Source organism: Lissotriton helveticus, chromosome 6 (genome assembly GCF_964261635.1).
Source record: "Lissotriton helveticus chromosome 6, aLisHel1.1, whole genome shotgun sequence".
Taxonomy (NCBI): domain Eukaryota; kingdom Metazoa; phylum Chordata; class Amphibia; order Caudata; family Salamandridae; genus Lissotriton; species Lissotriton helveticus.
In genome coordinates, this window is record NC_136067.1 from 35,983,201 (window position 1) to 36,010,628 (window position 27,428).

Consider the following 27,428-nt stretch of genomic DNA (forward strand, 5'->3'; position numbering starts at 1 on the left):
GTCCTAAAGGATCAAATGGGGTGTACAAATTTTGTAAGACGACTGTTACCGTCTTCGATCATACATCGTGCAAGAATAACAACGGGACGTGTAATATTCTTACCGTTAACTCGGTGTTGTGCCGCATACGGACATGTTCCGATTCGTACCGGGAAGTGAAAGTTACGCGCGTTTACGTGTTTTGAAAACATTCTGATCAGGTGATTGCAGGAGTAAAAGAGAACAGTGAAGACAGACTGTGATGTGTCTATGCCGTCCGATGATGCACGAGTGAGAAAAGACTCCTGTGCAATGGCTAGCTGGTGACATTATGTATACAGTACGATTGTCTGCAACTTCACTACAAAGCGTCTCTTGTGAATAAAAATGCGTGTTTTTAGGAATTGTCAACGACTCAAATAATTATTAAGAGTCATCAATTGTAGAAGGTGCGAGTGGTGCACGGATTGTGTGCGTGCTACAGGTTATTTTCTAGGCATGATTCAACATTTTTGTAAAACTGGTTGAAAACAACATTCGTATAAACCTGGTGGGCAACAACTATTCTGATGAATGATTTCTTGAAAAGTCTGAATGGTATACATGTGATACATTCAGTGCAGTGTCAGGTGATGTGCTACAATCATAGTTGAATACCAAAATCATGATTCTCAAGTGACAGTTTGTAGTGCATGTTCTGAACAGGATTGGACCATTTTTTTATAAGAACCAGCTAAGTTCCAAACGTTCATTGAGGCCTCTTGGTTGCAACGTTGATAGGTGATTTATCCAGAATGTTTCTCTTCTTAATAGATGTGAATTATCTCATCCAGGTAAAAGAGTCACTTGTTCTAGGATACAAAAACTTAGTTGACTCGGATTATGATTGAAATGTACTGCGACTGTTGATTTCGTGTTGTTGAGTCTGATGTTACTCTTGTGTTCTACAACTCATGTTTTTATCTACCTTTGAGTTTTCCCCACATAAACTAGTCCGCTGGGACATTTGAGCATGTATATAAGATTGGTGCTGTCACAGGTTCCTGTGACTTTTAGTTTGATGGGTGTTCCCTTCGTTGGATGCGATATTACATTTCCCTTGACGATAGCATTGCAGTTGCCGCAGTTATGACAGGGAAGAGTGGGAGGAGAGGGTCTTCTTGTGGTTGTATCAGCTTGTTCTTTCAGTAGTTCTTTGAGATTACGTGTCCTTCCATATGCGAATCTTGGATTGTTGGAAAAAATCCCTCTGAAGTCTTCTTCTAATGCAAGTCATGGCCAATGTTTTAAGATGGATTTTCTAATTCTGTGGCTTCTGGTCGAGAATTTGGAGATAAAAATAGATCTGTGTTCCTCACTTTTACGTTGCCTGGTGAGTAAATTTGTCCTTTCCAGCTGGTCAACTCTTTTTGTGGCATCATTAAGCATACTTTCCGGATATCCTCTCTGTTTAAATTTGTCGATGGTGGTGATTTTATTTTGATTGTAAATTTATTCGCTTGAAATCCTTTTGATACGGAGAAGTTTTGAGAATGGTAGGTGTTTTTTCAGAGATGGTTGGTGAAAACTGTTGAAGTGCAAAAGATTGTTTCTGTCAGTTGGTTTGCTGAACACACTGGTGTGTAATATCCCATTGTCGTTTGTGATCATGACGTCCAAAAATGATATCTGGGTTTTACAGATGGTAGATGTGAACTGAATTCTGTCATTGATCTTATTGAGGTTATGAATGACTGTGGTTAACAAGGCAGCTGGTCCTTTCCAAAGGATGAAACGGTCAACAATGTACCTTTTGTATGTAATTAGGTTGTGGTGCCAATCCGGGTGTTGTAATGTAATGTAAAAATATTTCTATAGCGCCACTAACACCAGACGGTTTCTTGGCGCTCGAGCACAGGGGGGAGAACAGTCCACAGGACAAAGGTGTTAGTGATACACATTACAGAACAAATACGTTTTGAAAAGAGACCTAAAATGATTATAGGAGGAAGCAAGTCTAATACCTAGCGGGAGTGAGTTCCAAAGGGAAGGGGCAAGAAAAGAAAATCTCAAATCTCCATGCTTCTTGCGTTTATAAACTGGGACTTTAAGCAAGGCAAGATGAGAAGAACGGAGGTTACGTGAGGGAACGTAGGGGTGTATTAGTGAGGAAATAAAGGACGGACCCGTTCCGGCAAGGGGCTTAAAAATAGTACAACCCAGCTTGAATTTGCAACGCTCGGACACGGGGAGCCAGTGAAGGGATTTTAACAAAGGGCGAACGTGTTGATATCTGGGTTGATGATAAATGAGGCGCGCAGCCTGGTTCTGGACAAGCTGTAACCTCTTCATTAGATACGCCAGGATGCCAACATAAAGAGTTGGCGTAATCCAACCTTGAGATGACTAAGGCTAATAGAACTAAAGTGAGAGCCTCAGTGGTCAGAAAACGAGCAATGTTACGGACTTTTCGCAGCTGAAAAAAACCGGAAGAGACTACAGTATTAATCTGGGGCTTCAGTGTGAGATCTTTATTAATGATTACCCCCAGACTTTTAGCTGAATCGACTGGGCTGGGGGGGACACCCAACCTCACAGGCCAAAAGGTGGATTTCCATGGATTGGCAGCGCCCCCGACAAGAACCAACTCGGTCTTGTCGGGGTTAAGTTTGAGGTGGTTGGCCAACATCCAGTCATTGAAATGGCATAAAGTTGACTGGAAATTGGCAATGGACTGGGCCGAGGAGTCGATATTAAAAACCAGCTGAATGTCATCCGCGTAATTGAACGCAGTGACATGGCTGCCTCGCAAAGAGAGAATAAGGGGAACCAAATACAAATTAAAAAGAAGAGGGGATAGGGAGGAACCCTGCGGAACACCACATGTCAGTTTGACCTTATCCGCAGTGAACTGCGAGAGTCGGACCGCCTGGTGGCGATTGCTTAGAAAGGAGCAGATCCAGTCAAGGGCCGTGCCCCGAACGCCGGCCTCCCTGACACGATCGACCAGAATATCATGGTCGACCGTGTCAAAGGCGGCCGACAAGTCCAGGAGCACCAGAACCTGGCTGATGTTACAGTCCGCTCCTCTTCGCAGTTCCTCCATAACAGACAAGATAACCGACTCCGTGGAGTGGGCGGGTCTAAACCCAGCCTGTTGGGGGTCGAGATATTGAGAATGCTCGATGAATGAGCTCAGGAGGTTGGTCACATAAGACTCAAGAATCTTGCCAAGGTACGGGAGAAGGGAAATGGGACGATAGTTGCTCATGACCAAAGGGTCTGCCGTTGGTTTCTTTAAAATAGGCACAACCTCTGCAACTTTAAATAGACTGGGGACTGAGCCGGAGTGGAGAGACTTGTTCAGAAGCCCCAAAGGGGGAAGCGGGCAGGCTGTAAAGGCCTCACGAAGAATTAGGGGGGGACAACAGTCAGTGGGGGACCCAGAGGTAACCTTATTTAAAAGAACTAAGAATTCCTCCTCCGAGATAGGAGGAAACTGAGTCAATAACTGAGGGTTAAGAATGGGTAAGGGAGAATTAAGCATAGAAGGAGGGGAAGGACCCGCAAGGGAAATACTGTTTTTAATGTTGGCAATTTTCTCCACAAAGAATTGATTAAGGGAGTCACAGAGCGCACCAGAGGGAGGAGGTTTAATAGTGACCCTATCCGGATGTGACAGCTCCTCCACAATAGAAAAAATATCTTTAGTTTTAGACGCTGACTCCACAATCTTTTTGGAAAAATAAGCGGTCTTTGCAAGTAAAACCGCCGCTTTATACTCTTTAAGCAGAGACGTGAAACGTAGTCTAGTGTCAGGAGCGTAGCCTCGTCGCCAGCGGCGCTCGGCTTGCCTAAGACCGAGCTTTAAGCCTTTTAAGATCTTCAGTAAACCATCTTTGGGCATCGTACAAGCGCTTGAGCTTAATCTGCTTAAGAGGTGCCACAGCGTCGCTGGCTGATTCGAGCCAGCCTGTGAGAGCAGAGGCTTGGGTGTCAATGAGGTCAGAGTCAGAGGGAGAAGGGGTTGAAGTTCTAAGAAGGTTAACAAATTCACTGAGGTCTGCTCTACTCCAGTTCCGGGCCGAGAGGTTGCCCTCTAGGACCCTACCGGGATAGGAAGTGACCGTAAGGAGGAAAGAAATAATAAAATGGTTTGACCATAAACAAGGGGAGATAAGAGGGGCAGAGATATCCAGGTTCAGGGTCCAGACCTGGTCTAGGACGTGACCTTTGATATGAGTCGCTGCGTTTATGTGTTGGCTACAGTTCATTCCAGATAGAAGATCGGAGAACATAATAGAACAGGAGCTCTCCTTCTCGTGAGTGGGCCAGTAATTAAAGTCTCCCAAAACTAAAATTTTGGAGTGATTAATCACTAATTGGGAGAGCATGTCGCCAAACAGCATTGGAAAATCAGGCATCGGCTGAGGGGGACGATATGCTAAGACACAAGTAAGGGGGGTCATTGGGGATTCCAATCTCAGCACAAGAAAGTCAACCAAGGGAATACTAACAGTTGACAGAGTGGAAAATCTAATTGGATATTTAATAATCGCTGCCACCCCACCTCCTGGCCTGCCACAAGCTCTATTCGCTTGAAGAATATAGTACCCAGAGGGCACAGCTGCAAGAATATCTGGAGAGGACTCCTCATTGAGCCAGGTCTTAGTCAGCAGCAGTATGTCAGGTTTAAAGGAGTCTAAGTAGTGGAAAATTTCCAGCTGGTGTTTTACCAGAGAGCGAGTATTAAGATAGCTCACCTTGAGTTGGGAGTATAGGGGCCCTGTGGTGGGAACGGGATCAGAATCTGGAGAGGGGAGTAAAATGGGGAGAGGACCAGGTGCCGATACCAGAAGAGAATCTATCTCTGGGAGAGTTTCCCTGTCACAAAATAGCGCCAGTGACTCAAGTCTAGTCCGAATAGTCATAGTGAGAGGCCATGGGGCACGCAATGAGAGTAGATCAGAAGATGAATATCTGAGCAAACGGGCAGGGGGACTAGCCCCTAGCCCCGGTCTGCCGCGGGCGGGCGCAGATGGGCTTACCTTAGGCGCACCTTCGGCGCGCCATCGTCGCTCCCGCTGCGCACGTCCGCTGCGCTTCCGGAGGGGCATTGCAATTTGAGGCTAAACCCCACCCCCAACTAGACCGCAGCGCAAGTCACCGCCGGGGTCCAGGTCCTCACCAAAGATGGCGCCCGCCCTCCACAACAAGCGGCACGACAGCCGTGATGGACCGGGGCAGGGAGGCCCACCTTGCTGGAGGAACGGGTATTAGATCACCCGCAGTCTGGCCCGAAATAAAATCAGGTAAGGAGAGTGAGGGAGATATTTTAAATTATCGGGCGGGAACCGCTATTAAAAAGTTATATGCCAAAGAAGGGAACGGGTAGCAGAAGAGCTCTACGCAATGTCACTGGTTCGCAGTCTGCCCCCAACGCTCAGCGGTCCTTCGGAAATGCTGCCACCACACCTTCGAGCGCCGAAGTATGTGGTCTAACTCGAAGCGGTGCATGAAGATATTAGCGTAGGAAGGTGCAGCATAGTTCCCCATTGACGTACCCGATGTTTGGACAAAATAGTGTTTGTCCCATTCGAAATAACTGTGAAACAAGGTAAAATGGAGGCGCTCCATCAAAAATACTTTCAGGTCTTCATCTTTATCACTCTGTAAGAGGAAACTTTCTACTACTGTTAGGCCCATGTCATGCGGAATGGAAGTATATAATGACTTGACGTCAGTTGCGCACAGAAAAAAGTGTGTGAAAGGGCTGGTGGTGCCTCACGGGAGTAACACCAAAGGGGTAAGTAGAATGGTACTCGCCTACTACCTCAGGTTCTCATCATCAGCAACCACCAACCTAAGCTTAAATTATAGGTCTGAAAAGGAAAAAAAAAGTGAACGCTGGTACTAGGATGTTATATACTGCCTGTACATCAGTGGAACATCCAATGTACCGCAGGATCAACCCCACTATATTAAAACCGGGCTAGATCACATTGGCTATTGGACTTTTATTCAGTGCTGTGTGTCTGCCCTCTTAAAAGCCGACATGTTTAATTACCCCAGGAAAAACTCACTGTAATTTCAATACCATCCTACTTACCCCCATGGTGTTACTCCTGTGAGGCACCACCAGCCCTTTCACACACTTTTTTCTATACATCTCCCTTTCACTTATTAGAAGTATTTTTCTCACATTAGGGGAGGGAGAGTGTGTAGGGGGCACACTAGTTGGAAGCAACGCAACATTTTAAATTGTAGATTGTATTTTAAAAGTGGTGATCCAGATCGGTAAACACAGACGGTATAACCTTAACCACTGTCCCTATAGGCATTATTAAATCTAGGTGAGGATCTGAGGAGGAGACTCACCTTGGGAACAAGTCCAATGTTGTATCTGAGACCAGATAGTGGAACCTGGTGCCCTCTGACTGGGGTGGACATTTGGTTTCTGGAGAGGTCTGTCCCTCTGCATCGGTATCCTAGTCTAGTGGGGCGGTTTTCTTCACCTGCGGTTTCTCCAAGATCAGCTTTAGCTGGAATGTGGTGTGTATATTTTTCATTGTATAGGTTTTTCTATATATAATAATGAGCTAAAGGCCATTACAGAGCGACTGCTTATGAAATCTAGAAATTTGATGAGCAGGCCTGATGGTGTGTGGAGCAAGTCAGTATTCAGTGACTCTGCATGCCTCTTGCTTCCACCCACTCATCTGTAACAGACACCCATGTTCCCTGGATAATCATTGGCAGCAGCAGAGATTACATATTACGTTTACAAATCTATGTATAATTGTTGTATTATGGCACCAGCATTTTAGCTCACTCCTCTTCAAGCTCTACAGCCTATCTAAAGGACTCGTTCTCTTAGTCAGTTTCTCCTATTTTCAATGTATAATGTGGATCTGTAGTTTGTCAGTGTTTTTTTCTTTTTAATTGCTCTTTATTGAAAGTTTTGCATACAAGCAAAGACAACTATTAGGATCATATACATATCAAATGCCAGACACAGTGGCTCACTGAACGTTAAATCTTGAACACAGTAGGCAGGGCCACAGAAATCAGGTAGAAAAAAAAGAATCAAACGATGTAGAAGAAATAGTGACAAACTGTTGAGCATGACGCATACGTTTTATGATCGAAACAATGCGTATCTTAGTTGGCAATTGATTGGGAGAAAACAGACCGTGTTGACGGTGGCCAAAGGTGTGATGCGGAGGGCACCAACAACAGTGAGCGTTAGTCTGTGAGCGATACTATTGCCTGTAGTTACCACCAAGGCAAAATGTCTAGGTCGATCGGCCTGCCTTCACGGTGGCTGCAATTAACCCCTTCGGCGCTGATGACGAGCTCAGCTCGTCATCAGTTGCGCCGCTCGCACGCTGATGACGAGCTGAGCTCATCATCTAACGCGGCTTTTTGAAAAAAGCGGCGTAGCGCGAAAATCGCCGCAGCGCGCATGCGGTTAAGGGTCGGGCTCTAGTGTCTGCAATATTATCATCCGTTCTGTGATTTGCGTGCCCTCTTCATCTTGGTAACGGAGCTGCTGCATTACATTGGCTTCCGCTTGTGCTCAGGGATGCTGAGTCCGCTTTCCAATGTCATACCTGCCAGGTCACACTGTGCCACCGTGTGACACACTATATCGGCTCTCATCACACGGTCTCCATGGTGAGGAGCGGATATCACACGGTGGCAGGGCAAACAAGTTGAAAACCTCTGTAAATAATGGTTTACCAGCTTGTTTTCTGAGGCTTTGAACTGGCGACATCCATTGAGGGGTGTGAAAGCACCCCAGGACATCGGCACCAGCCTCAGTAAGTTTCCTTTTTGGGAGGGAGCTTGGGGGCTTGGTGGGGTGCAAGAGTGCCTCATAGGTACTTCTTGGCGCGAAGCCCTGCCCCTTTCAAGGCCCTGCCCCCTTCCTCACAGAGTGAAATTGTTCTGCAAGTTGGCAGGTATGCAATGTATATCAATCGCTAGCCATTCCAGGGCAAGCGCTAAGTCTGTAAATTTGCTCCCAGCCTTGTCTGTCCTGGGGCAGGGCATCCGACCAAGCAGATATGTTTCCGGGGTGTTGATATGGTGTCTGCCCGTAATTTGTTTATTGTAATCAATGTGCGGTGGACTTAATTAAACGGCAACAATTTCAGGCATGCATTTCTCGAGGCCTGCTGAATATGGCTCAAGGAACGACTCCAATCTGAATCAGTAAAGTTCCAAGTCATAATTCCAGCATTGTTTCAGTCCAGGTAGCACTGGTCCCACTAACTGCCCCAGTTCCCTCTACACATTGGTGATGTTGTACCTTGTGGCACGCCATGTTAGCAACGTGTGTAGCACTCGGTCAGTGTTATGCTCCCCACTGGGATCGCCCCATACTTCCTACGCACCGTCTCCCTGAGTGCTGTGTGCATCGGATACTGTCCTGCCGAAAAGCATTAGTGTTAGAAATGGGGGTCTCTAGTTGGCAGAGGTAGGCACCTTTGTCCAAATAGGCACTCTTGCTTTTAGTCCGGGTTAGGAGGATACACAAAGTAGATAACCCCTGCTCATCCCTTTGGTAGCTTGGCACGAGCAGACAGACTTATCCCAAAGGCAATGTAAGTATTTGTATTCAAAACATTCAGTAACACAGTGATAACACCACAAATGGACACCACACGACTTTAGGAAAATAAAATGTATTTATCTAAACTCAACAACACCAAAACGACAAAAATCCAACATACAGGTGATTAAATAGCACTTAAAAATAGTTAGTTCCAAATAAAGCTTGTAGAAAACAAGTAGCTCCACCTGGGGCTATTACGACGGCATGCCCGCAATAAATCGAAAGTAAGATGCCGACCGCAACGTGTCAAGCACCGAGTCACACAAATCCCCAAACAAATAGTACCTTTGGATAACGTGGTGTGTGATGATGCACTGCGTCGTGGAGGTGAGGCGTTGGTGCCGAAGTCGAGGCTGGCTCCCATGCTGCCACGGGGAGGCGAGGTGTCGAATCCAGGACAGGGGAAAGGTTTGCGTCGGCAGTGAGGCGTCAGTTCGTATGATGAAGCGAACGCAGTCATCGGCGGCACGATTACAGGATGCAGGCGCTGGCGATGACAGTCGATGCAAGTGCTGTTGTCGGGAAGCCGATAACTGCAGGCGTCGAAGGGCGTTGGGGTTGCGGTGCAGGCCGGGCAGTGCTGTGCACTTCACAAGCTGTGCCCCAGGCCTTGTTGCAGGTTGCAGCGACACGGCTGCATCGCTGACGTCATCTGAGATTACATTTCTTGCTTCCTTCAAGTTTCTTCCAGCTCCCAACTGCAGTAACAACCTCAAGAGGCCCACAACTGGAATAGGCACCTCCTGGCACTAGAGTTCAGGGTAGCTGAGAGTGACGTCTTTGTGTCCCTGAGACTTCAGAACAGGAGCCCAGCACACACAGGCTCTCGAAGATTCTTCTTCAAGCAGGTTCATAGCAAGATTCCAGTCTTTGTCCTTTCTTTGGCAGAAGCAGCAACTGCAGGCCAACCCCACACAGCAAAAGGGGCGGACCTCCTCCTCATATCTCTCCAGCTCTTCTCCTTTGGCAAAGGTTCCTCTTGAGTCCAGAAGTGATCTAACGTTCTGGGGTTAAGGTCCACTTCTTATACCCAATTATGTATTTGTTCTTCTTTGTGCAAGGTACTCTGAGCCCGGTTCAAACCAGTTCTGCCCTCACTGGTGCAGTATCACCACAGGGGGTGGAGACCGCATTGTGCAAGGGGGACAGGCCCTATTCAGGTGCAAGGAAAACCCCTCCCACTACTCTAAATGCAGCCATGCCCTATTCAGCTCAGCTCTGAGTCATCCAGAAAGGGACAGGTACACCTCCACCCCCTCCCCTCCCACAGTGGCTGTCTACATTGCACATCCATAGCCCCTGTCACTCCATGACCAGCCGGTCAATCCACAAACAGGCAGAGGCACACAAAATGGTTAAACAAGAAGATACTTTCTAAAAGCAAATACAAAACAGAAACTCAGCTGGGATGCACTCAATCTAAACCCAAAGTTAGCAACGTTAAACAATTTCACAAAGTAGTTTACTCAAGTGTGCACCCTGTGAGGGGGCTCTGGCCAGCCGCCCAATTAGAATATGAAACAGGAGAACTAGGACGAGTGTCCTAGAAACTTGGTGCACTACCACAACTCACTATAAAAGTGTATACAATGTAAACAGCGCAATATGGAACATGTTTATCGTAGTTGATCAAAGTTTGTAGACATAAGAGTAAATGATGAATCAGTGAACCATGTTCATGGTCCGGACAATAACCAAAATGATGACAATAGTATTCTTCAAAAATGCTGAATTTAATGGTGACATGAGATGTGATGGTGTTTATTTAGCTGCTTAACCCCCAAAATAGACCAAACCTGTGTTTTCCAGTGATCATAAAATATGCTATTCTTTTGCAGTGCTTTTTCTCATGCACATAATCAGTTTATAAGAGAAGCAAAGCCGAGTATATAGTGTCTTTCCACTGGCAGTGTGTCGTATGAAAGATGATGCTGTTTATAGGAGTCTATGTATTCCGCTCTCACTCACACTTGCACACTGAAATATCCTCTCTTACATCTCATTACCTCTCACACTCGTTCTTTTGGGACCGCCTGATTTAGAGGACAGGCAGTGGATTGAGAAAGTAACAACGTGTTCTATTCAAATGCATTTAATAAATTACTTCCTGGACACATTTGCGAGATCATTCACCTACTCCAGTGGTTTCCAGCCTGGGGTGCCTATACCCCCAGGAGGTGCGAGATGGCCTTTCAGGGCGTGCGACAAAGACGGAAAGTATGTACCGTATTCATAATAGGAATCCGGTGAGACTTTTGTAGGCGGTGAGAACATTAAACATTTCCTAGGGGTGCGAGGCATAGAAAAGGTTGGAAACCCCAGACCTACTCCCATTAAATAATAGGATAATGTAGGGGTGGTCAACTCTGCCAACAGCATGGTACCTTGCAGACCTTAACAACTTGAATTAAACTAGATGAATTTCTATATCTGCATTCTAAAACACCCGAAACCTGATGCTTCCAGCGGTAAACATCACTTACAACGAAACTTTTACAACGCACTACCATTACAACGCAACTTTTACAACACAAACTATTACAACGCATTGCGCTGGGGGGCGCTCTAGGATAGGGAATAGATTTAATTTACTATCCAACACCTTCCCTACTATCCACGGGGACTGGAGTTGGAATAGTAAATTAAACTATTCACTATCCAGCGCCCAAAAGCATTATGCGTTGTAAAGGTATGCGATGTAAAAACCACGTTGTAAAGGCAGGCGTTGTAATAGCCTGTGTTGTAACGTCATACATCCGCTTCCAGCAATTTTGACAATGCTTTTCTGCATTGTTTGCTTGATTATATGAAAGTGCTGCTGCTGTTGTTGCTTTCATATTCATAACTGCCAAGTTTCTTCATGTCATTTGCCACTCTTTAAAGAAGTCCTAACTTTTTAATCTACATCACATTGTGTTTTTTGGGACTTGAAAGTTTACTGTTGACATTGTAAGCATGGGATCAAAAATGTCAGCCATAAAGTGCAGTGGGTTACGTAGCCAGGATTGTCTGAGCATGTCGCACATGACCGGGGTACACCTTGCAGCAATTCATTTATATTCTTTTGCTGTTTTGATGTGTGGAAAGTCTTGTGTCCGGCTATGACCATTGTCCCATGGAAATAGGGACAGCACACTTCACAGGTGCACGCCACTACTACTTGCATTGAATGCATAAATCCCCGGGGAGTTTGGCAGTTGAGTCTGACGTGTCAAAGGATTCTACCTATTCTGTGTCTGTGGGAAAATGTGATAGTACATATTAGCCAGGATTCCTGTGAGCTGGACATGTTACCCATCTGTGACAGAATGAAACACTGCCAAAAGATCAAGTATGATTTGCCAAAAGATCAAATCTGCTCCCAGATTCTCTGCAGTGTATGCATTAATTAAATTGGACGCAAAAACATGCTTCTTAAACCTGCACCCTTAAAACTGGACGAAACAAAATAAAAAGAAACATCATTTTAGTGACACTCCTAGACAACAAAATGCAAGCAGACTAATCTCGGACCACGCTTTCTTGTTACTGCCATTTATAACCAGGACTAATTGTGTTGCCCCCTTCAAGAAGAAATAAAACAAGCATTTACAATGCAACGGTTTCGCCTTTGTAAAAGTTAGAGCTATTGGCATTGTAAATGACACATTTTTTATTTATGTGTTGGTTTTGAAAACCGATAAATAAATGGCATTGTCAAAGCTTAATGTCTCACAAGACCCTATACGTACAGTGCACAATATCTCTGCATCGCTGATCAGCCAAAGGTTCGCGTAATATCACTAACTGCAGTCAGAAGTTCACATTTGTTAAATTTCACCTCATGTCATTTAATTTCATTTTTCCACCCTGCCTTTGAATAAAACATTAGTTTGAGTCTATCAAGTAAGTGATTATCGTTTATTTTTCATTACGCTTCACAAACTCATGCACAATCCCTGGAGAACGGGTTGTAGCAGCAAAAAGACAATGTTCCTAATTAAGAGTCATTTCAGATTAAATGAATTCACTTTAGCAGTGAATGGGTATAAAAGGCGCGCAGCCTTGTGCTTTAGTCCCCAGATTCTATGGACCTGTGGTGGAGGCGGACAAGGCCGGTCTCCATCTTTCAGGAGTTGCTGCTGATTCAACCGTGAAGTTAAATCATCATCCCTGGCTCCTCCAGTGAATTCTACGCACCCCAGCAGCGCGGTGCCAAGGGGTCACCTGGTCCCTTATTCTCAATGAACTCCATGTGACTTTAAAAAACGAGGCCGCTGCCCTGATTTGTGGCGGCTTCAGCCGTCGCTGGTTAGTTTGAAGACTTTACAAGTGTGAACAATCAGTGGCTACTACAGCCGTAAAGTTACCCAGAATGTTATGTTCTACCCGGGCTCATCGCCGGCATGGAAATGAATGTTTGATCGTATCTTACACCGCGTCAGCTGCTCAACTCCCCAGGATTGTACGCCAGCCATATCCCACTGGGGGACACTTTGTGCAAGTAGCCTCTGCTCTGGGCTTGTCCCATGCGCCGCCACCTGCAGGGAGAGCATCCTTCCGCTTTCCTGCTGCCTTTCCTCAGCTGCCACAGGTTGCGCTGGGATCATGAGGAATAACCCCTTCTGTTCTTTGGTCATCATAAAGCCTTGGTGTGCGCTGCTCGCTCCTGTCACCTGTGCCCCTGGTGAGAAGAGATCAGGTGTGCCTTTGTTACCTCAACCTTCAACTCGCACGTTTTTCTGTCCTACGTTGTTTTTTCTGCACACTTCCGCTCCTTCTCTCGTCGAGTGGGCGACTCCCTGCAGATAGAGCTGCAAATATGAAAAGATGATGATAGAAATAAGTACAAAGATGGAGGCCGCAGAAGGTGATCTATCGTGTCCGCTGATGGTAAACCGGTGGAAGAAGAGGTATTGAGATGATGTATGGGGGTTCAGTTGAAAGCTTAGCGTCCCAGTTTCCACCGGTGATCCTCAGCAGGAGCAGATCGTTTCTTTGCGTACTAAGAAACGATCTGCTCCTGCTGAGGATCACCGGTGGAAACTGATCTAGGTGGGACGCTAAGCTTTCATCTCAATACCTTTTCCCAGCGACGGACAATTTTTTACATCATGAGTTAGTGGATAGGACTACTAACTCATGATGTAAAAAATTGTCCGTCGCTGGGAAACACTATTCGTGGGAGCGCTGCCTGTGCTGTGCACTCTCGTGCAACACTGACTGTTCATAATGGAAAGAGGTGTTGCTCACTCCACGGAAGTCCTAAATAGATTGGGAACTTCAATCTCCTGTGTGATGACGTGGGACAGTGTCTCTCGTTCCTGTTTCTCGGGTGTGGGGGCTTCAGCCAATGGAATGGAGCAAACACTGAGGCACTGTTACTCTGGGGCTGAGAGATCGAGGCGCTGTTATTCCGTCGCTCAGGCATCGAGGCGCTGTTACTCCGGGGCTCTGGCATCGAGGCGCTGTTACTCCGGGGCTCAGGCCTCGAGGCGCTGTTACTCCGGGGCTCAGGCATCGATGCGCTGTTACTCCGGGGCTCTGGCTTCGAGGCGCTGTTACTCCGGGGCTCCTGTGCTGCTTCTTGTTGCTCTGCTGACAGTCTGTGGAGCTGCTTCCGGGCAGCTGCGTTATCGACTCAGTGAAAATAAACACTTCACTCTGGACATAAAAAGCAGTACAGATGGCACAAAGTATGCAGAGCTGGTTCTAGGGAAACCACTGGACCGGGAGGAACAGGACAGCGGGAGGGAGGGCAGGATAGGTTTAAGGAAAAAAAGCTTAGCGGCTCTCACTAACCACTCCGGCTAAAGGCACTTTAAAAATGACGAAAACATCACGGGACAAAAAAAATAAAATACACGCCCACAGCCAATTGACGTCAGAAAAGAGGCAGGATGAGGAAAAACATCGGCGAAACGCCCACAAATCGCCTCGAACGATGACAGGCACATCTCACTTCCAATGGCTAGCTTCCATTTTTGGAGGTAGCCAATAGGAGACTGAGGCGGTGCCCAAGCCACAATACTCTAACAAAAGATTTCGACCTGCGCCGAAAAGCTGCGCGGCGCAGCTTTTCGCCAGGTCGAAACCTAAAAACGACACATTCTCTCCCTCTTAGTCTCTCTCTCTCATTTTATTTTCTTCGAATGGCATTTTAGTTGCGGTTGTGCAGGTGTTTATCTGTGTTTATAGATTAATAATAATGAAGGTCCTTTTCCTTTACTTTCTGTGGTGTTTTTAATCAGTGTTTATAGATTTGAGCCTAAAACACAAATGCCTACTTACACTCTAGGCTCCTGCAGAGAATGTTTTGTGTTTTAGATAACATAATTGATAAAGAGCACCTTATTGTGGCCTTGTTCTTTGTGACTACGGGCCTCGTATAATATTTGTGGACTGTGTATTTTTGGTGATGGATATCAATGAGAAGGCTTACAATACAGTGCTAAAGTGGTCTTTCTCTCTGTGAGTGTCTCTGTGTAATCTCTGTTCTGTTCATGATGAATGTTTTATTATGGAAACATTTTCCCTAGGAGACATTAAAAACTGTGGCTATTAAATCATGAATTATCTTCAGTTCATGGTTTGATTATGAGTACGGAATAGAAAGAGCTATTTTAGGTACATAGTGTCTAGACCAATTTAAGTGCCCAGTTACAAAAAATAAATGAAAATAGGGGAGAGGTTATGGGAACTCTTTAAGAAGGTCAAGAAGCAAATGTCCCTGCCTTTGCAACCCATGCAAAGAAAATGGGGCTGTGGAGCACTTTGTGAACCTTTAGTTCTTAGGTCTCAGTATAATTGTTTAATATCTTTCCAGTATGTTCCTATTGTATTACCCAGAATGAACAATGTATTCCCCTACTAAAGAAGTTTTAGCAAAGTTTATTTTTTCATTCTTTCTTCTTCTTCAGGAAATGATGAGCACAGAAAGGAAAGGATTCCTGAAGGAAAATGCCCTGCCATTCTCTGCCTTCCTGACTGACAGCTTTGGGCGCCGCCACAGTTACCTGCGGATATCACTCACCGAGAAATGCAACTTGAGGTGTAAGTATGTCTGCAGCAGCTAAGGGAATACTGGATAGCACTTGACATACAAGGTGACAGTTTTCAAGCATAATTGGAAAGTCTTTCATCTCGAGTATCCAGGCCAAGGTATTTGCAGAAAAAAACGACCACACTGGTGTCACTACATAAATATAAAGAAATAGCTCTCCACCGCTTATGGTTCTACTGCTCAAGAGCAACTAACCATACTCAGAAAACTTTACAAAAAAGGGGGTACTTAATACGTAAAAAAAACAAAAAATCTGAAAGTTCAATAGTTCAAATATTTATCATAGTTAAGTGGACAAGTATTTTTTTTTTCTTTTTAGTCCATCATGTAGCGGGAGTCTTACTACAGTATCCAAAACGGTGTTATTTGTTTCATCAAACATCGCACTCTAGCTCAGTCAACATGTTTCTACCTGACGAGGACTTCTTCAGGGTTTGTTAAGTCTGGTATAGCTATTTGGATTCGGTATTGAGCAGTCTACACGGGGCAATCGTAGATAAGTCACTCCCAAGTGGGTTCTGCAAAGTAATGCAGAAATGGATGCGATGGTGCAGACACAAACATTTCTTCTGCATTCAGTCTTTAATTCTGGTCTTGGTATTCGTTTAGATGACTGCAACAGTGCCTTTAAAATCAGTCTAATCCATCCTGCTGTGTAACTGCATGTTGATGGTCCAGTCCCATCTCTGTGTTTAAAGCCCAAATTTACAGACGAGGAGACTATAGATAGTGTACGGAAACTACTAAGAGTGTAGGCCGTCATCTTGGAAAGCTTTGGCTTAGGATGAGGTGCACACCCTGCACTGAAAGTTTTCTAAAAATAAGAATTCGTTTTGAGACAATGCAACTGTGCTGGAGTGTTCAAGAAACAAGGAAGGTACAAACTAGGGGAGGGAGCAGTGCTTGCCACGGGTAATTACTCTTGGTCTCCTTCCAGTTCATCGTTCCTTTGCCCACCATGCCACTTCAGACAGGAACCAGCCTTATGCCAACCAGCCTTGACCCTGCTCCAGTGGGGACAGTTCAAACTCAAGAGCCGGCGGACCCCCTGAAGGGAGCCCAGGCAACCCAGGGCGGGTTTGCCCTGTCTGAGGCTCATCCGAAGGATGCGGCCCTGAGTAATTACCAGTGGCTGAGATTCATTCAGGCGTTCCGGCCATCACTGTTTGCATTCATTAGATACATTGAGAAAGGCAAGTATGGTCCCTGCACAATTAAATGTAAAAAAAATGTATCCTGCCTATATGCTGTAAATTAGACTTCAGTACTGGGGAGAATTGAATACACACATTTTTAAGAGGAACAACATGTAATAACAGCTTCTCTTATTAAACGCGAGTGCGCACAGGTATCTCTTTCCGAAAAGCAGAAGTGGTTAACATGCTATAACTTTATTTATATCTATATATTTATATCAGGGATGTCTGTCTTTGGGTAATCTCTTGCAGGCTTCCAGGGCACCTTTTAAGAGGAGTGTTACCTCTTTACATTGTCTTTCCTTAGATCAGGTCTTAAGTCCTTCATGGACACGTAAAGCAGGAGCCTCTTCCACCCAGATGTCAGTGTCTGTACACACAGCAGGAATTATGCAGAGACTCGTGTTGGAATGAGCGTGATTCCCTTTGCTGACATCTGTTCTCCTAAAAATAATGGGAAACAACACTTACAACGCAACTATTACAACACACACCGTTACAACGCACACCATTACAACGCAGGATCCGTTACAACGCATGCCTTTACAACGCATGACATTACATAGCAGATGCTATTGCAATGCATGCCATTACAACGTAAGTATTGGTAAGTATGTTATTTTTTAAAATCATTTTTTTAAAATGTAGATTAAATAAATTAATTTAATTAATAGTATATATTTAGTTTTGGGTTATGAGGTACAGGGGTATTTTTAGGTTTCAGGGCTAGGTATGGGTTTTGGGGTACAGGGGTATTTTTAGGTTTCAGGGTAAGGTTTGGGTTTTGGGGTACAGGGGTATTTTTAGGTTTCAGGGTTAGGTTTGGGATTTGGGGTACAGGGGTATTTTTAGGTTTCAGGGTTAGGTTTGGGTTTTGGGGTACAGGGGTATTTTTAGGTTTCGGGGTTAGGTTTGGGTTTTGGGGTACAGGGGTATTTTTAGGTTTCAGGGCTAGGTATGGGTTTTGGGGTACAGGGGTATTTTTAGGTTTCAGGGTTAGGTTTGGGTTTTGGGGTACAGGGGTATTTTTAGGTTTCAGGGCTAGGTTTGGGTTTTGGGGTACAGGGGTATTTTTAGGTTTCAGGGTTAGGTTTGGGTTTTGGGGTACAGGGGTATTTTTAGGTTTCAGGGTTAGGTTTGGGTTTTGGGGTACAGGGGTATTTTTAGGTTTCAGGGCTAGGTTTGGGTTTTGGGGTACAGGGGTATTTTTAGGTTTCAGGGCTAGGTTTGGGTTTTGGGGTACAGGGGTATTTTTAGGTTTCAGGGTTAGGTTTGGATTTTGGGGTACAGGGGTATTAGGTTTCAGGGCTAGGTTTGGATTTTGGGGTACAGGGGTATTTTTAGGTTTCAGGGCTAGGTTTGGGTTTTGGGGTACAGGGGTATTTTTAAGTTTCAGGGTTAGGTTTGGATTTTGGGGTACAGGGGTATTTTTAGGTTTCAGGGCTAGGTTTGGGTTTTGGGGTACAGGGGTATTTTTAGGTTTCAGGGTTAGGTTTGGGTTTTGGGGTACAGGGGTATTTTTAGGTTTCAGGGCTAGGTTTGGGTTTTGGGGTACAAGGGTATTTTTAGGTTTCAGGGCTAGGTTTGGGTTTTGGGGTACAGGGGTATTTTTAGGTTTCAGGGTTAGGTTTGGGTTTTGGGGTACAGGGGTATTTTTAGGTTTCAGGGCTAAGTATGGGTTTTGGGGTACAGGGGTATTTTTAGGTTTCAGGGTTAGGTTTGGGTTTTGGGGTACAGGGGTATTTTTAGGTTTCAGGGCTAAGTATGGGTTTTGGGGTACAGGGGTATTTTTAGGTTTCAAGGATAGGTATGGGTTATGGGGTACATGGGTATTTTAAGGGTTCAGGGTAACGGGTATTTTTAGGGTTCATTTTTTAAATAAATAATTTTAAATAATTTAAATAATTTTTAATATTTTTATTATTTTTTAATATTAGTTCTTTAATAATAATTGTTTTTTTTAAATAAACTATTTTTTAAAGTATATATATTTACAAATTAATTATTAAAAAATAATTTAATTTATTAAATTAAATAAATTTTAATAAATTACATTAAAAAAATAATAATATACTTACGTTGTAATGGCATGCGTTGTAATAGCATCTGCTATGTAATGGCATGCGTTGTAAAAGTATTCGTTGTAAATGTATCTGCGTTGTAAAAATTGCGTTGTAACGGTGTGCGTTGTAAAAGTTCGCGATGTAACGTCATACATCCAAAAATAATACAGGGAGTAGGGCTGAGAGTAACCGGGTGCTTGCAATCGGCTAGGAGACGGAGGCGGAGGTAACCGGGTCGGATTGGGAACAAAATTAGGCTCCGGCACCAAAGGAAAAAGTGGCCCGCATGTGTGGATAATGTAGTTTCATGAAATGTTGCTTCGTATCGGGAGTAATCAATGATAAATTAAGCTTTCTAAACTTGGTGGGTCAGTAGCATTGGCCAAGACTAGACGCACCATTTTTCCACTGCAACTCACCCACAGGTCTCCTCACCTGATCTTCAGGCCTATACATTTCTCTATTTTGGGTGCCTGATGTGTTTATCACCTACTATTGGTCCCTTAGTATGTGCTCCCCCACCCACAAAGATACCTGAATATCCTGTATTAGATCAGCCAATGAGTCAAAGAACCATGTGCTTCCTTTGTGTCTGGAGGCTTCTGTTCACCTTCAAGAACCAGAGGTCTTCCTCTTTTGGCTGTCACTCAGGAGCCTCTCTGCATGCGATGTCTTTGTGGATTGCCTGTAGCTTCGTACTTGATGTTTTTTGTAATGCGGGTAGAGACTTGATTTGAATCCGGAATTGCTGGAGGAATTCACTCCAATTGCCTTTCTTGCTCCATGCCTCTATACCCTTTTCTTACTTGCTGTGTGCACCTCTTCCGTTCTCCTTTCACTTTTTGCACCTCTTTCTAGTTCTTCCTTTTTCGCTCATACTCTACTTTTCCTCTCCTTGGTCTCTCTCATTCTACCTATGTACTTCAGTCGATCACCTTTCCACTCTCTCTTTTCCTATATTTCTCTCTGTCTACAACCACCCTTTCTCTCCCACTCATGCCCCCCATGGGCTCTTTCTTCAGTTATTTGTATATCTCTCTTGCCCTTATTCCCCTGTCATATTATATCTCTCCTTTAAGTTTTAAGTTTTATTTCATTTCTGCACACGCAGGCAGGAAGGCCCACAGACACGCGCGCGCGCCCCCCGCACCCACACACGCACGCACACACATACAGAGACACCACCCTCCCCCCCCGCCGCATACATAGAAGGGCCCCCGGCCGCCGCATACATCGGGACTCACCGGGTCGGCTGGCGCTCGGCGGCGGGCCGGTCTCTCCTTCTCCAGCGGGGGCTCCATCTTCTGCACGGGCCCCCCCCCGCCATGGCTGGCACGGCATCTCCGGTCACAACAGGCTGAGGCAAAGCTTCCGCGAGGCACTGGGAGTCGACACACCTCTTTCCGGCCCCGCCCACAACCAGGCGGCGGGCCGGACATCTGCTTCCGGTGTTTTCCTCTGGGCTGCGGCGGTGATTGTTCTCTCGTCTCCTCCTGTAATGCACCGTTCGCTCCTCTTGTATTTTGTTGTCTCACGATGATCACTATTGCCTCATGTAATGTAACATTAGCTTTTGTAATTTGTTCACTTGTTCTATGTTAATTGTCCTGAGGTGAACGTCGCGCGCATAAGCTGATGTCACACGCCATCATTAAATTGACGGGCTCGAGGAAACGGCTTGGTGATTACAAGCAGAGTGGATTGAAGCAGGTCTCACTTCTTTGGATAGCGGTAAGCGTTTAAACAGGCGCTTCAATCGTAGTACAGTACTGGTGAGGGAGTCGGTGGCTGACCGAGTGTTTTGTATGTCTTGTTGCAGCATACATTGGTAGCAAGACGTTGGTAATTTGTTTGGTAGACGCCACCACACGAACGAAGAGGTATGCTGCATGTGTTGAGCAGAGGTTTGAATAGTTTTTTGAGTCAGAAGTTTTGAATGGCATATTTTGAATAACGTTGAGTATCATAATGTTATGTTGTCCCCACATTAGTGTTTCCGTTTTCAGTGGCAACCACAGTGGACCTTGGCATTACATTCGTTCTCCATTACATTATACTTGCGGAGGTGTACTTGAAAGATTTGTATCTTGCATAAATGTACAAACTCAAAACATTAAGAAAATACATGTTTTGAACATGGATGGGAGATCAGTAGCTTGTACACCTAATTTCAGACTCCTATGACACATTACTACTTTGAATGAGAGGCGTACGTTTAGGAAGGGGTGAGGCATCCGCAATTTAAAAAGTAAATGTTACAAAGTGACCAGGGCACCTGTAGCTGGAAACGACCTTATGAATGGCGGAGGTGCAGCATTTTAACGGAGCAATCCGAACAGAAACTCCAGCCGAGTAAGCGTTGCTGCAGACTTTGAGGATGTTTTGTATTTTTGTGTCCCAGTCCCCATCACTAATCAGTGTGCCATATCCTCTGCCCATTTATCCCCCAGCGCACAGAGAAGGCACGCTACAGTGCTTAGACAAACAAGCAGCCCTGGTTTATAAGGGCACGTATAAACCTTTCTGTCGAGCAGCTAACGGCAGGGCTGGGGACAGGCGGTATTTATTGAAATGTAACCTCTCCTTTGCAAGAAACAAAGCAGAAACCGCGTTGGGAAAAGAAAAAAACCACAGCAAGGTAATGGATGGTAGAGAGAGGGGGAACAATGGCGCATAGAAGAAGCGTCTGCACGGGGGGAGGGGGAAATAACTCGGAGCATATTTAAAACTTATAAAGCGACCCCCATAAAGCGGGCTCGCGCTGAGTTAGAAAAACAAGACAGAAGGGAGTGGTAAATTGCTTGCAATACCTGCGCTGCCTATATGGAAGTAAACACATTTAAAAAAAAGCATTTGCAATGCAATAGGTCTCACATTTACGCGAATTTGAGCTATTGAAATTGCTAATGACAATGCCTTTTAATTTTGTTTTCGTTTTTAAACATAACTAAAAGGCATTGTCATTTACAATGCCAATAGCTTAAACTCGTGTAAATGCGAGACCTATTGCATTGCAAATGCTTGTTTCTCCTGCCTTGCTCTCTCCTGTCCGTCTCTTTCACAATCCTTTGCCCCTTGAATTTCTTTGTTCTACACCTAAAGTTATATTCCTATGTGTTCCTTTATTGTCTTGCTGCAGACAGTAACGGAAAGTCCTCCAGTGCCTGGATGCAGCGGTTAAACCAAGAGAGAGAACACAGGTTGAATTTACTTTACCATTCCATTCCTTTGATGAAGGAAATTCCACTGGTGGATTGTACTCTACATTTAGCACTTCCTCTACTAAGCCTTAGACTGAGTGAGCGTGTTGCAGGGATTCTGCTCATGCACAGTACTATGCGCATGGAATCAGGACCTCGGTGTATTGTCGTGTAACAAAAGCCCACCTAGGTGCCCAGAACCCCAATCCGATTAGCATCAGTGTCTTTCGTTCTCCCTACTACAGCAAAGCTACCAATGATAGACAACCCAGAACAAGCGACTTAGTGAACTCTCAGGAATAGTGGGAATCTATAACACTCTTTTATTTTTATTCTCATACAAGTCCACAACGTGAGTAATCAGAGACCCGGTATAGTTTAAAATGTTTATTTTAACTATGTGCTCTAATATGCAGTACCTTTTGCCAATACTAATAAAAAGAAGCATAACGATATTACAACCAGCATTGTTACAATTCCATAAAATACAAATGGAGAAATCATATTATAATGATAGTGGAACCGGGCCTATAGCGCCTTGTGTACCACCCTCCCCTTGCTAGGAGCTAGCTTTTATAAAAATAGAAGATCTCTAGGTTAAAACGGGGAACCCCATACCGCCAGAAATCAGATGAAGTAAACCACATCCCAGGATTAGCACAGCTCTCTGTAGATGGAAAGGTTTTCTCCAAGTGCCCCTGCCATGCATACAGTGCAATATTAAAGGCACCCGAGTTTCAGTTATTTGCAGTTGTGTGCATGTTATGTCTAGAGTGTGGGCGTATCAACCTGAATCAACAGCATACTTTGTTATTTGACCTTGAACACTCTTTACAGACTGAGGCCGGTGTGTAAGTCTAGAGATGCGAAGAAAAGCAAGCAGTTTTACTTACAAGAACAGAGGCGTGTGGTGTCGTGTGCAAAAGGGCAAAATGGCATTTAAGCATGTAATTCACTTATGCTAAGGTAGCAATGTGTGCGAGCAGAATCCTGTCTTTACTACACTGCCCCCCCCCCCCGATCGGGCCAACAAACAAAGGGACGCTAAATAGGCACGCAGAGTTCAAGTTCGAGTTGAGACAGAAACAAGTTCAGTTGGTGTCAAAGGGTCAATATAATGCGTAAAAAGAGAGGAGAGAAAAAATCGAAGGAAAAAAAAATTCAAGATGGGAGTGTCAGCCAGCCAAGGAGAGAAACAAAAAAACTTCAGTATTGCACTCAACGTAAGATGGTCCGCCGTCAAGTTAATCCATCAGCGTGTATGCACAATATGTTGCAACAGCCTCCAAGAGGAAGTCATTGTTATTATCAGCAAAGAGATCCGCCATCTAATTGAGTAAAGTAAATTAACATACATGTACTTCGATAATTGGAGCCTCTTGCACCATCGGAGGGCAGCTTCCGTGTTCCTCGAAATAACTCCGTTCCAGGAAGTCATGTGCAGCTGCACATATATCCCAATTAGCCAAAACTCCGTGCGCATCCGTGCACGCCATAATCCCAACACCAAAACAGGCCAGCTCATGAGCCACTAAGGGACTCATCAGCTGATCATAATCTGGGGCAGGAGACACCGTATTGGAGAGGCAGAGATCTAATGCCCATTCGAAGTTGCAATCAGAACAATGGAAGACAGGTTGGACGGAAGTAAAGTATGAAAATCGGAAAGATAATCCATATGCCACGCTCAATGTGGCCAGGGGTAGTGTTCCATAATACTCAAGCATTCTGCTACGAAGCTGTAGCAGCCGGGCTCGGCTGTTTCTTGACACATACAGAGCATTCATTTCGTAGCAAGGAAATCGACAGCATAGAGTGATAATTAGTGGGAAACCGTCAAAGATGCTGGAAAAAATAGAATGCAAAAATGCCGCTCTCACACCAAATATAGTTTGGAATGAGGTCACAAGGCCGGAGCCCACAACTTTGAAAAAATGGGCCAAGCCTGTTGTTGTCGAGTCATTAAAAATAGTGTGGATCAAGACGCCGAAATGTAGTGGGAGATCAGTATTTAAAAGTGCATGCACCTCTGTACGGGTGTTAGCTATGTGAAGGACAACTTTTTCACGAGAATAAGTAAGAGCAACTTCATTTTGGGACAATAGAGCCCTTATTCTGCTCATATTGTTGAACTCTGCTTTCAAGGTTGGAAGGGAAGGCCAAATGGAGACGTCGAGCCTGCGATGTGGGGGCGGGAAAAGCACATTTTTACAGCAAACAGGTTGTGAGACAGTCACAATGTAAGGGATCCCAACCATCATGCCGCAGCAAGCTTCATTATTTAAAAGTAAATAACTACTGTTAGCAAGCAGTGTGAAAGTTGGTGTAATAGCTGGCACTGGATTTCCTTTTTAAAATGCAAGCTAAATTCGGAGCCTGTGTATTACAAGCGCCGTGCAATTGTATATTCTTCCACACGAGTGAGTGATCAGGTGTTGAAGTGCACTCCTTCCCTTTCAGGTAAACCTCTTTGTCATCTCTCTGGCATCTGTATGTAAAGGGCAACGACCAAACCTCATGGAGAAAGGCGCTACCCAGCGGTTCATATCTGCCTCGGGCATAGTGTTTCATACATGAACTAAATTCAAACAATGAAAAATGTAGAGTTTTTAACCCATGGGTGAGTCATTCAGCAGAATTCGATTTGGGTACAAAAAATGGTAATGGTTTGAATTTTTCAATATACAAAAGAGTATGTTGCATCCTTCATGAACATGCACTGTTGTCTTTCTGTTAAATTAATAGGTAAAAACAAAGATGAAGTGTTCATGTAGTCCCAAGGCACTTTTCCGGATTTCAATGTTTGTAAAGTCAAAGCAAACTGCATTATCGAACGCAATTGATTTTGTCCATGGCACAAAACAGACACTTCATCCTGCACAATATCTACAACAGACGAAACAATAATATCTAATGTATAAATTCTGGAGGAAAGAGTGTTAATGCTATTATCAATGACAGCAAGCACTTTCTCTAAATGTGCTTGGTCCATAGCCCTTAGACGGGAAGCTGCTTAAATTTGTGACAGTTTCCAAAGTTCATTGTAAATAGCATATATATATCTTGGACCTGCCACCTACGGGGCCTTTAACAAAATCACTCAAATCAATATCGTCAGTTAGCAAGGACAAATGATGTTTAACCGACGCTAGGGTGGAATGTTTCACACAATTTTCCTACTGAATAGGTAGTAACTGAATGGGAGTTTTCTAAACGGGGTCCGGTCTATCTTTTGTGTAGCCAGGGGCCATACCCAGAAAATGATGTTGGCATGAATCAGAACTTGTTTGCCATACTAACCAACCATGGGGATCCAGGTTAGAAATATTAAATGAGGTGTTAGAAATTAATGACTGCAAATCATCAAGGGACATATCTGTATGATTGTCCCATGTAGGATAAGCACACAGAGTAGGAATTTTAGGGGCATTCATTTGGGTTTGAAGTTGCCAATCGAAAACACTTTGTTTGAGATATAGTACTATTAAAAAAACATGTGGTTCGGGATAAGGCATGCACGATGTAACACTTTTGTGCCTTGCACCTGCCAGGATTTAGAACCCCAAACAGATTTAAGATCTACAGTATACTTCCATAGTTCGTAGCCACCTATAGCTAACTGATCCATGAAGGATTTGGAATACAGTAACTTAGTGTGTTTGAGCCTAACTTTAGTATTGGATTTCGAATTAGTTTTAAAATAAAGAGTCAGGATTGGATCCATTAAAATCAGTGAAATAAGTAAATTTTTTCAAAAGGGTATTGGAGCTGCCTTAAGTGGCAGTCGAGCAATGTTCCCATTGGGTATAATTAACCACATTTCTAAATGTATTCACTTTATGCAGGAAATGATGGCCATAGTGCTGATAACAAAACAAATCAGCATAGTTAGCAGAATTTAAATATAAATCTTCAGCATCAAATGCAGCATAATATCTTAAATCCGAAAAGAGAGCTTTGACGACTTGGAAATCCCAATCATCAGAGCGTATGTTTTGTTTCACAACATCCCCCATAGAATCACAAAGTACATTTGGGACATTAACCACCTCTGTCGGTCTGTGAATTTGAAATTTTACAGCATCCCATACAATCCCATCTAACACAGGCCAGCAGTGATGTTGACCAAGGTCTGATCTCGCTTCATGATGAGTGTGGGGCCAAAGTTCCATTAATTAACCTAATTGTAGATCGTTCAGTAAGTGTTAGATTTGGGGGTCTCTAGTTGGCACAGGTATGTACTTGTGACAGACTGGGACCCTTGCCTCTAGTCAGGGTAAGGGGGTACACTCCTAGAAAAACCCCTGCTCACCCCCTTGGTAGCTTGGCACGTCAGACAGGCTTATCTCAGAGGCAGTGTGTAAAGCCTTTGTGGCCACATACAGTAACCCAGTGACAACACTACAGATGGACACCACACAAGGTTTTTTTATAAAAAATAAGTATACTTTATATAGATTTACCACAAGAGCTTAAACAACAAAAATACACAATTCTGTTACTTTATGATGGTAGTTTTAGCTTAGTTCAGTTCTTAAGATGCAACACTTTTGGTGCAAAGAAATAAAGGCGTGAAGATCTTCCAGATGCGGCACGTTTCTCAGGGGATGCGAGAAGTTCTCGGTTCGATGCGTGGACTGCAGCGGCGACACCCTTGTTCAGAAGTGCGATGGCAACAGCTTCAGCTGCGACACTCTTCTCCCACGTTTGCGTGAAGCTTCCGCACAATGCGACAACTACAGCGGCGACATCCTTGTTCAGAAATGCGACGGCAGCAGCTCCGACAGCGACACACTTCTCGGGGGATGTGAGGCGCTTTCCTCGATGCGGTGCAATGCGACAGTTCCAGCGGCGACACGCTTCTTCATCGTTGTGAGACCCTTCTCACGATGCGATGCATTGCGACAACTCCAGCGGCGACACCCTTGTTCAGAAGTGCGATGGCAGGCAGCAGCGACGGCGACTTGCTTCGTTGAGTCGCGCTTCCAGCTCCTTGCGACACGCAGTCCCTCAGAAGGCCCAACAAAGTAGCAGGTACTTCCAAATGAACTCTGGGGAGTTGGGGTTTGAAGTCTGTCGTCCCTGAGACTTCAGCAGGAGGCAAGCTCTTTTCCAAGCCCTTGGAGATCCTTCACAAGTTGAAAACAAAGTATACAAAGTTCCTTTCTGCTCTCTTTGGGAGTCAGGCAACCACTGTAGGCCAATCCCCTAAGCAGCACTTCAGCTTAGGAATAGTCTCTCCTCCGTTTCTTCAGGTTCCTCTCCTCAGCCGAGGTTTCTTCTTGTAGTCCAATAGTGAACTAATTTCATGGGATCAGGGTCCCAATATTTATACCCCCAAATCCTTTG

General features: G+C 44.6%; 1 protein-coding gene across 3 annotated transcripts in view; it reads left to right on the forward strand.

Moving 5' to 3' along the window:
- MOCS1 (molybdenum cofactor synthesis 1) overlaps positions 1-27,428 on the forward strand; it is a 261,645-nt gene that overhangs the window by 14,629 nt on the left and 219,588 nt on the right. For all 3 annotated transcript variants that reach the window (XM_078647327.1, XM_078647326.1, XM_078647325.1), the window contains exon 2: positions 15,478-15,610. In XM_078647327.1, the coding sequence (XP_078503453.1) occupies positions 15,478-15,610 (133 nt within the window). The remainder of the gene's footprint in view (positions 1-15,477; positions 15,611-27,428) is intronic.